The 10,318-nt window shown below is 36.8% G+C and overlaps 1 protein-coding gene across 3 annotated transcripts in view; it reads right to left on the reverse strand.

The window, feature by feature from the left end:
- RGS17 (regulator of G protein signaling 17) overlaps positions 1–10,318 on the reverse strand; it is a 128,280-nt gene that overhangs the window by 114,596 nt on the left and 3,366 nt on the right. Inside the window, exons 1-4 of one of the 3 annotated variants that reach the window (XM_063707968.1) lie at positions 8,884–8,908; positions 8,230–8,317; positions 6,748–6,857; positions 6,104–6,226 (exon numbers count right to left, since the gene is read on the reverse strand). The exons of 1 other annotated variant lie outside the window; for it this stretch is intronic. In XM_063707968.1, the coding sequence (XP_063564038.1) occupies positions 6,104–6,111 (8 nt within the window). In that variant the 5' untranslated portion in view covers positions 6,112–6,226; positions 6,748–6,857; positions 8,230–8,317; positions 8,884–8,908. Of the gene's footprint in view, positions 1–6,103; positions 6,227–6,747; positions 6,858–8,229; positions 8,318–8,883; positions 8,909–10,318 lie in introns of those variants that run through there. One more of the 3 variants, XM_063707969.1, reaches the window with a different exon arrangement.

Here is a 10,318-nt window from a genome sequence, read left to right on the forward strand (position 1 = left end):
TTCCTCCATGACATCTCTGCCAAGTATTTGTCCACCCTACATTTTTTCAGTGACATTAAACTTGCTACCTTTCAAGGCAGCTTACCTAACCAGCTGGCTATGAGTCTTAAAAGTTATTTCAAGCCGGGCGCGGTGGCTCATGCCTGTAATCCCAGCACTTTGGGAGACTGAGGCGGGTGGATCGCCTGAGGTCAGAGTTTGAGACAAGCTTGACCAACGTGGTGAAACCCTGTCTCTACTAAAAATACAAAAAAAATTAGCTGGCTGTGGTGGTGGGCACCTGTAATCACAGCTACTTTGGAGGCTGGGGCAGGAGAATTGCTTGAACCCAGGAGGTGGAGGTTGCAGTGAGCCGAGATCACGCCATTGTACTCCAGCCTGGGAAACAAGAGCAAGACTCCATCTCAAAAAAAAAAAAACGGTTATTTCCAATAGGATGGCAACATCTCTGTGATACATGTCCGCTGATTCTAATGCTATTCCTAAGGTAACAATAAGAGCTAAGACACATTGAATATGAAATGTGTTCCAGGGGCACTGCACATATTATCTCTCCACAACTCTGCAAAGTGGTTTTATTATTTTCATCATATCATTGGGACAATTTAGAATGTATAATCTTTTTCCACGGCTTTTCTCCAAATGGTGAAACACACATATCTTCCAGGGAAACCACTGTCTTCCAGGTTAAGAAAGTACAAATTCCTCCAACCATGTCTCACACAAATTATTTTGTTTTGTAAGTGAATTTCACCACCTATATTCTTGACCTCTAACCATGGTGTCAAAAATAAGTTCAAAATAACATTGCAATTGTGACTTGGATATGCAGAATAGAACATAACGATTGCCAACTTCATTCTGGACGCTATATGGCTGTACTGACATAGACTAAGATCATACTTGTTACTTCCTACTTAATCAACTAATATCCCTGAGGCTTTTTAATCAATGGCGTGCTAAACATCTGCAAGAATTCTGATGGCTATGTCAAACTATTTCCCATACTGAACTCAATTTATTTCCTCACTAACCTCTTCATGAGTTTGACTTGTCCATGTCTTATGACATCCTTATTTCCCAGACTCATAGGCTAAAATGCTCCCTGACAGCTTTATAGCTCCTCTTACATCTTCTAGATCTTTTTGTTCACCAAGTCTTGAAGGCTCTGACTCAAACATTTTCTCACATCATCATCTTCCCATGGACCCTGCCCTTTGCTGTTTCTCAGTTTAGGCCTCTTCTCTCACCTGGACAGCTGAAATTGTGGTGTTCCTACTTCCCTTGACCGCCCCCCTGCATGGACTGATGAAGCACCTGTCCCATAGCACAGCTCCCACCCGGTAATCCTCCGCTTAGAGAGCTTCAGCAGCACTCTGCCTAGCAAGGAAAATTCCACCTTTTTACTCTGATATTAACAGCTGCCAGTATATGTCTTCTTTTTTAGCCTTATCATCTAGTGATTTCCTGCAAGTACTGTATGCTTTTGAAATATTGTGCACAAAATGGTTTTAATTTTCCTGATTCTGCATCTATCTTTATTTACATTGTTTTTGAGCCTGGAGACACCTTTCTTTGTCTGTCAAAATTCTATCTTTCAATAATCTGAGAAAATGTCACAACCTCTATGACACTTTTGCCAGATCCTGATCTAGCCATTTAAAATTAATCTCATGCTGCTGAGTTCTCACAGCATTTTAGTTCTCTCCTAGAATATAATAATAACAGAAATTTACATATAGGTCTTATCTCTTTATTCTTTAGGCTCCCTCAGACTTGTTCATGTTTTTTTTTTAATTTTGCTATTCTTTGGTACAGAGTAAGGATTGAATTACACAGCACATTAATTAAGAAAAAGGAGGCAGAAAACAGAAGAGGTAAAACTGATGAGTAGCAGAAACTGAAGAAAACTTGGAAATCTAATGCAAACACTTGGAAATTCAGACCCACACAGGCTGTATTTACCAATGCACCGAAAGACTTTTCTCTCTTTCCTTTGTTGCTGCCTCTCTCTAACATAACATTTTAGACTGTATCCTCTGAACTCTGCTTTCAGGAACATAACCTCTTTCTTTTTCCCTAAAATCTAACCAGACTAGAACTCTCTTGGGGGCAACAGTCAGAGGCCAGCACACCAAGTGCCAAAGTTGATTTTGGTTGCAATCAGCCACCTCACTGAGTAACTACATTCAGTGATCCTACTAAGCCATAAATCCACATTCTCTTAAAAATAATCTCAGTGGCAAGGAGCAGACAAGCTTTTCCAAGCTCACTTGTTACTCCCCCAACGTCTTAATAAATATTTTAGATATTAAGTCATTGCAATGTCCTGTTGCTCAATTAAAAAAAAAGCTTATCATACACATCTATTCATTGCTGGTATTTTGAAACAAGACATAAAGGTCTTTACATCACAAAGATACAATTGATTTTATATAAGATGTACTCAAAATAGTTGCATTTAGAAAGAAAACTTGGGAATAGATTCTTTATCAATGTGATTGAATTTCAGTATCACCTACGAGAATTTTAAACTATTTAACATAACCTATGTTAGGTCAAGAAAAGTGCTTCACATTTTTTCCTTCCTGGAATTAACATTTATTTAATGGAATTCTACCTTATGAAACCCCACTTGCATTACTCAGATGTTCAGTCGATGAAATTACTGAATTAATGGGAAAAAATTACCTTCTTAAGATTAGGTCACATGAATTCACAAAACTGGAAGTGGTTACATAATATAGCAGAGTTACATAATAACGTATTGAATGATATTATACTTTAAGATATAATGAGTTTTTAACTAATAGTCTTGTTTTCTGAGCCCAGCCTTCCTGCTTTTTACTTGACTCTCCTTCTCATCTCATTTGTGCCTCCCCCTCTATTCTCAAGTATGTATCCTTTCTTCCTGAATATTTGGCTATGATTACATAGGCATCATGTCAGTTGTTTCCCATAAATAAAAGGGGAAACACACATATATGCATATATTGACACATAAAATAATCTTTTCAAAATATTACATTTTGGAGACAATTCCAGTGTGGGAAGGACTTCTCTATTGTTTGGTTTTGAGTATTCAAAATGATAAATAAATGTAACTTTGAACTAAATCCATCATTTATATAAACATAGGTGGGTCATTAGACATTGAATTTACTAAAAGTCATTTAGTTTAAAATGTTTCTTCATCAGTGAAAATTGAAGTTACTGGACTTGAGTAGATGAAGAAAACATGGACTCCAATAGCTTGAGTCAAAATTGCCAATATTATTTACTGATAAACTAGCACAGAAATTACAATCAGGGCAGTTTATTCCTGACTACCAGAAGAAAATAAGACAGTAGGGTTTTTTGTTTGTTTGCTTTTTCCTGGCAGATAGAACATTTGAGCTCTTGATATGTTTTAAATTTCAGGCAACAAAATTATGTAAATATCCTAAAATTACATAAAATATGAGTAAACACCTATTTTTCTATGAGCTATTAGATGTACAAAAAGCAAAGATACTCCTTTCTCTTCAATTTATCTATTTAGAAATACTAATAACAATAATAATCATAAGAGAGAGTGGGGAAAATCAAATGTCAAGCCTCACCCACACAGTAGGTAGGGAAAATGTTAGTATTCCAATTCACAATGAAGCCTTTTACTCCCGTGTACATTGGCGTAGATTGGAGTATTTAATGCTCCAATGTACATTGGCGTAGATTGGAGTATTTAATGCTCCAATGTACATTGGCGTAGATTGGAGTATTTAATGCTCCAGTGTACATTGGCGTAGATTGGAGTATTTAATGCTCCAGTGTACATTGGCGTAGATTGGAGTATTTAATGCTCCAGTGTACATTGGCGTAGACTGGAGTATTTAATGCTCCAGTGTACATTGGCGTAGACTGGAGTATTTAATGCTCCAGTGTACATTGGCGTAGATTGGAGTATTTAATGCTCCAATGTACATTGGCGTACATTGGAGTATATCGGAGTACATTGGAGTATTTAATACTCCAGTGTACACTGGAGTAAATTGGAGTATTTAATACTCCAGTGTACACTGGAGTAAATTGGAGTATTTAATACTCCAATTCACAATACGGCATTCAGTTAATCATAATAGTTTGTAAATTATATAGGTCATTGTATTGCTTTATAGCATGTCTATGCCTTAGTGCCCTAATAAAAGATACTAGTTTTCCTTTGCTTTTATCTAGTGAATTCTGATCATACTAAACTCATAGGTCACAGGTAAATTACTGTATGGTAGTGCTGAGTGGAAATAAATTGAGAAAGAAATAGGTTCAAATCTTACATTAGCATACATTTTTACTTATTAAGAGCCCGGTCAAAGATTTAATGACAAGAATGTTAAATGTAGTGGCTGACAGGAGTGCTGAGCTTACCTTCAAGTTAATTCATTCCTAATGTCAATGCTTTTCATTTCCATACTTAGATATATTAACTATATATTCATCACATATTTCTAGAAAGGGTTTGAAGTCTTCACTCTGATCTTATAAATCATACAAAATCTTTCCAGATCAGAGCAAATCTAACTGCTAGATTTAGAAATTGCCCTAGTGATTTTAACAAGTTGATATTGAAGATGGTTTTCTTTCTCAAAATTAAATGTATTTATTTTTCATCCAAACTGAGGATTCTGGGGTTTTGGTCAAGGTACTATATTATAAACAGATTGTAATCAAACATGGAACTGCAGCAGTATCAGGAAAAAATTCTAAAATATTGCTAGTGCATGGGAAATGTGGACCCTGAAGAAGGGCAGGGATCTCACTCTCCTTCCCCTTTGTTCATCCCCTACATCAGCGTTTTAGAATATCTTACATTACAATGATTACACAGGGTAGCCTACAAGTGAGAGGGGAAAAGGCATAGTACAGATGTATGTACACATTTTCTTTATTTCACCGAGAAGGAATTGGGTGTTGAGGTCGGTTCACAAAGAGGGTTAAGCCTCCAGTCTGTTGTTGTTCTGATATTATGGTGGAGGTTGTTAAATCATCCACCAACAGAGCCACTTCCTGCTTTTCTTCCCCTTATCTCTGAGTCTCTGCTTAGCAGCTTGCTTGAACATTAGTTGTAGAGGCTCCTAAATTTTGAGATCAATTGGTCTATTGCTAAACCCTAAGGAAATCATTGCCTATTACTCCCATGTTGTATTTAGCTATGACTTCAAAGCTTAGAATGGCCAGTACTCACTAGATAAAAGAAAAATAACTTGAAGAAGCTTATATGTGAACTCCTTGTGGAAAGGGGCCACGTTTAATTAATCTTTGTATCCAAAAATATCACACAGCCTAGCACATAGTAGGTGCTCAAATATGTTTGTAAGCAGGTTGGTGAAACAAACTAGTCAGGAAAGGATAACACAGGAAATACATGGAGAACAACCTAAACATTAATAAGGACCAATTAGTTACGACAAATACTGGCATGAAATTAAAACCCCTTCAAGCCCTTATTGTTTACATGATGTTTCTTGTATCTATTTTGATTTATTAAGTCTAGTACAATACCTAACACTTCCATACTGAGTACCAATATATGAAGGATTTTATAGACATAATTTCTTTTAATCCTTTAACATTTTTAAATTGTCTTCAGTTTTACACATAATGATACTAAGGCTCAAAGAAGTGAAGGCTAAATCCCTAGTTATTTGAATCTAAAACCTGGGCTCTTTCCACCAAATTACATTCTCTGCTTTTAAGGTCTCCTTCTTTTAAGGGCAATTTTCCATAAGCTTTTTTACTTCATATGAATTAAATAATATGGATTGCTGTGTTTCAAATAGCAAACTTTCAAATATTTGTTGAGTTTGATTAATCAAATCCTGAAAAAATAGGAGAGTTTAGGGTAATAGGACGTGGACATAGGGTTGTCTACCAAGAGCCAAAATTGACTCATAAAATCTGTAGATTACATGACTTATCATAAATACACCAAAATAACAGGCTCCCACCTTTCATAGAGACTGGAAAATAGAGAAAGCGACAACTTTCACAAGAGACTTCACTGGATTTAACTCACTATATTATTGGGAAGATTCAAGATAATTTTTAAAATGAAACAAACACTCACCTGCTCATTCCATTTATGTCATAATTTCCCCCAGGTTGTGTCTGTTTTACTGTAATGCCATGGCTCTTGAATTATAACCTGTGTATTTCAACAGCCAATCAGCAGTACTGTACTGTGAAAAGCCTGTGACCCAAGATAAGGAAGTAAATATTTGCTTTGTGAACCACAATCATTGACTACAATAGAATTATATTTACTGACACAGGGAATTTTTAAAAATCTCACATACAAAGCTTAAGAAATTCAGCGATTTTAGGTATCTATTAATCATGCTAGAATACTAAGTATAAAATACTTCTATAATTTCATGAAAAAGCCTGCACATCTAATAAATAGTTGAGTAAAAATTCAAATCCATTTCTATTTGAAATAGATTTTCTTTTCCACCATAGGTCATTGCTTCTCCTATAGGGACCTCCCATCATTATAAATTCTGAATTACTCAGGTTTTACTGTATTTGATAAACTGGTACCACTGCTGATTATAAAATTTTACACTTTCAGCTGGGCGCAGTGGCTCACGCCTGTAATCCAGCACTTTGGGAGGCTGAGGTGGGTGGATTGCTTGAGCCCAGGAGTTCAAGACAAGCAAAACCCTGACTCTACAAATAATACAAAAATTAGCTGGGCGTCGTGGTACACACCTGTAGTCCCAGCTCCTGAGGTGGGAAGATCACCTGAGCCCAGGGAGGTTGAGGCTACAGTGAGCCATGACTGAGCCACTGCACTCCAGCCTGGGTGACAGAGTGAGACCCTGTCTCAAAAAACAAAACAAAAACATTTACACTTTCTAGATAGTTTAATACCTAAGGACTTTATAGATTTTCCAAGCTAGATAATTAAACTTTTGAAACCAAATTTGTCAAAAGTTATAGAACTTAAAAAGTCAAAAACAGGAGCTTACAAGACCACTGAATCATGTGAAACATCGCAGATACAGAGCTCATTAAGGTATCACATTAAATTCTTACTTTTAACATGTGTAAATTTCACCTAGAGCTTACTAGTTGAAGTAAGGTATGATTCTAACCTGACATGGCTTTATAATTTAGCTTAACTGACTCATTCTGATGAGAAATCAAATGAATGTCCCTATGATCTCCATGTACTCCCATCTTTCCTTTCAACCCCTTTATCTCAGAAAAACTCAGAAGTTCTTCCATCACATTGGCAACTGGCAGAAACAATCCACGACTATCTGGGAACTCTTCAGACACAAGCTTCTCATAGTAAGGTGTTTGTGAGCAAATGTTTACTGATTCTGGACTTCTAAAAAGAAGTGTAAAGGCTGGAAAACTCAGGGGTGTAGCAGTATATGATGAACCCCAATACCCTGGCTGATCCAGCTTTTCTGGTTTAGCCACAGTGATCTTTGTCACTGAGCACTTCCTTTCCTTGTTTGCTTCTGCCTTTTAAAAAATTAATATTAGCACTCAAACAAATAAGAAAAATGTACCAGAACAGCAGTGGAAACACAGGCTAAAGACTTGAACGAGCCATCCTCAAAGACAAAAACTGCTTATCAGTATGTCAAAAAGTAATCAGTCTTATTGGTAGCCAAAGAAATAAAAGTTTGAAAAATATTATTTTCACCTATCAAGTTAGCAAAGATTTTTTAAAGAATGGCATTATGTTGGCAAGAACTAGCTGTTCTAAGCATCGTGCCCAAAGGAGAAACTGCAATAGAGATACGCATACAAAATTTAGGCATGAGGATCAAAATCCAAAGATAAAAGAATGGCTAAATAAAGACATTCATAAGGTGAACTATTTTGCAGTCACTAAATCGCATTAAAAATACCAATTTTAATTTCTTGAGAAACAGCAACAAAGGAATGTTAATTTTTTTAGAAATATGGAGTTCTAAAACAGCCATCCCAACCTTTTTGGCACCAGGGACCGGTTTCATGGAAGACAATTTTTCCACGGATGGCAGTGGGGGTGGGGGAATAGTTTTGGGATGAAACTGTTCCACGTCAGCTCATCAGGCATTAGATTCTCATAAGGAGTGCACAACCTCAATTCCTTGCATGTGCAGTTCACAATAGGGGTCACGCTCCTATGAGAATCTAATGCCAGCCGCTGATCAGACAGGAGGAGGAGCTCAGGAGGTAATGCTCACTTACCAGCCACTCACCTCCTGCTGTGCTGCTGGCTTCCCAACAAGTCATGGGCTGGTACCCGTCTGCAGCTCAGGGGTTGGGGACCCCTGTTCTAGAATATGATTCAAATTCTTAAAACAATGGTACATTTATATAAAGGAAATAAACTTGTGGTAAACTATGCTGTGTTTTCAATAGCAGTTCTTTAGGTATTGAGATAATTATAAGCACTCAGTACATGCCAAGCACTATGTTCAGTAGTTTATATACATTGCATTGTATTTATGCTTGCATCCTGCCTTCATCCCTCTTGTATGTCTGAGGAAACTGAGGCTCAGGACAGATTAGTAACTTGCCTACAGCAATAAAGTTTTTAAAGGGAGGAGCCACAGTACAAGCTAAGGCCAGCTTGACGCAAAATTCATGCTCTTCACATCCATATCTGCCTATAGGTAATTTTGTATCGTAGGGGATCTAACATAAGCAAATATAGAGCTTTTATAATTGGGAAACAAATCAGTAATATAAATGTTGTATTAAACACATATATATTCCCAAAACGACAATTCTGAAAATTGCTTCCTCCAAAGATGTAGGACCATAAACATGAGTTTTAGGAGCCCAACTAGTGTACTTGGTAAACAGTGTAAGAGCTGATTTTAAAAATGCAATTCTTACCTTGGAAGACTTTTGCGAGCCATGTCGACCCTGCAAAATTTATTAATTTAGGAAAAATTATTTTACACCTGCCTTTGCCACATACTGTGCCAGGTGCTGGCACAATAGCAGGAATGATCGTCTAAATGAATTTCTTTGGAAGTTAGGAAAGTGTCTTTTTTTCAGAGATAAGTGTGGGTAGGGAGAGAAGGAAGGTGGGAGTATCCATCAATCTCACATTGAAAGTCTTGGCTACCTATTGGCTACCTATAGCAAAGGATTATTTTAAGGTTTTCCATAAAAATATATTTGCCTGAGGACCCTTGACACTCCCTTGGAAATGTCATATAATTTTACGCCTCCACAATGCATTCATACTTATACTCTAACTATACCCATCAGGTGAAATAAAATGCTTTTAACATCACATAGCATTATTCTCATCCTCTGGGTATATAGTGGTCCTTCGATTTGCCCTCTTTGGTAATGTAGTATTCTCAGTGTTAAGTAAGCAGAGTTGGAGAGTATCAGAAACAGGATTCTCAGCAGAAATGTGGTTGAATGGACTCCCAGCCCTCTTAGCATCGTACCTCATCATCCATGCCTACCTACCTTCCTTTTCCAGGAAAGCCCATGTATTTTAGCAAACGGACTTCTGACACAAAGGCCATTATCTCTACGGCTTTCGATTAAAAGGTAAATTCTTTCTTAGACTTTACTCTGTAAGTCAACCAGAATTTTGATCAATTCAGATTTAAAATTTTCACTTTTACTTGGCTGTTACAATAAGATCAAACGGGTAAGAATATATATTTCTCCTTTTCTTCAAAGACCGTGGCCCTCGTGGTAGGAAATGTTAAGGAAGGTTTATTATTATTATTATTATTTATTATGCAAAAGTATAAAATGGTCACAGGAATGATAAGGAACTTAGACCTTAAACATGATGAATTTAAATAAATAAGTACCTCAGAGGAAGAGCCCTACAACCAAAAAGATACCTATTTGAGAAGGAAATGCTGTTTGCCTTAGAATGAACAGGATAGTAAATTAACTCTCCTTGTTAATTCCCTTCCGTGGGGACTAAACGCCAAGGAGTAGTTGCGGAACTATAGCAAAAAGGGTCGAAATCAATCAGCATAACAGACACCTTACGTTATTTGTTCTGTAAATTCGACGGTTTTCTTAATCGTTCAGACTAATTTCAGGAGGAAGGATGAGTGCCCCTGGCTCTGAGATCACGTGTCATTGCCATGGAGCTTTATCTTATTTAATAAATAATACCACCCAATCTTTTTGTAATAACAAACACTTCTTTTCTTGTTACCTCAAACTAAATAAACTACTCTCCTATGGTGGCTCTAAGTGTGGGTTTCAAAAGACTATAAAAACTAGTGAATAAATCCAGTCTCCCATGAGTGTGCTAATTACTGTTTTAGTTCACGTTAACAGAAGA

This window comes from Gorilla gorilla, chromosome 5 (assembly GCF_029281585.2).
Source record: "Gorilla gorilla gorilla isolate KB3781 chromosome 5, NHGRI_mGorGor1-v2.1_pri, whole genome shotgun sequence".
Classification (NCBI taxonomy): Eukaryota; Metazoa; Chordata; class Mammalia; order Primates; family Hominidae; genus Gorilla; species Gorilla gorilla.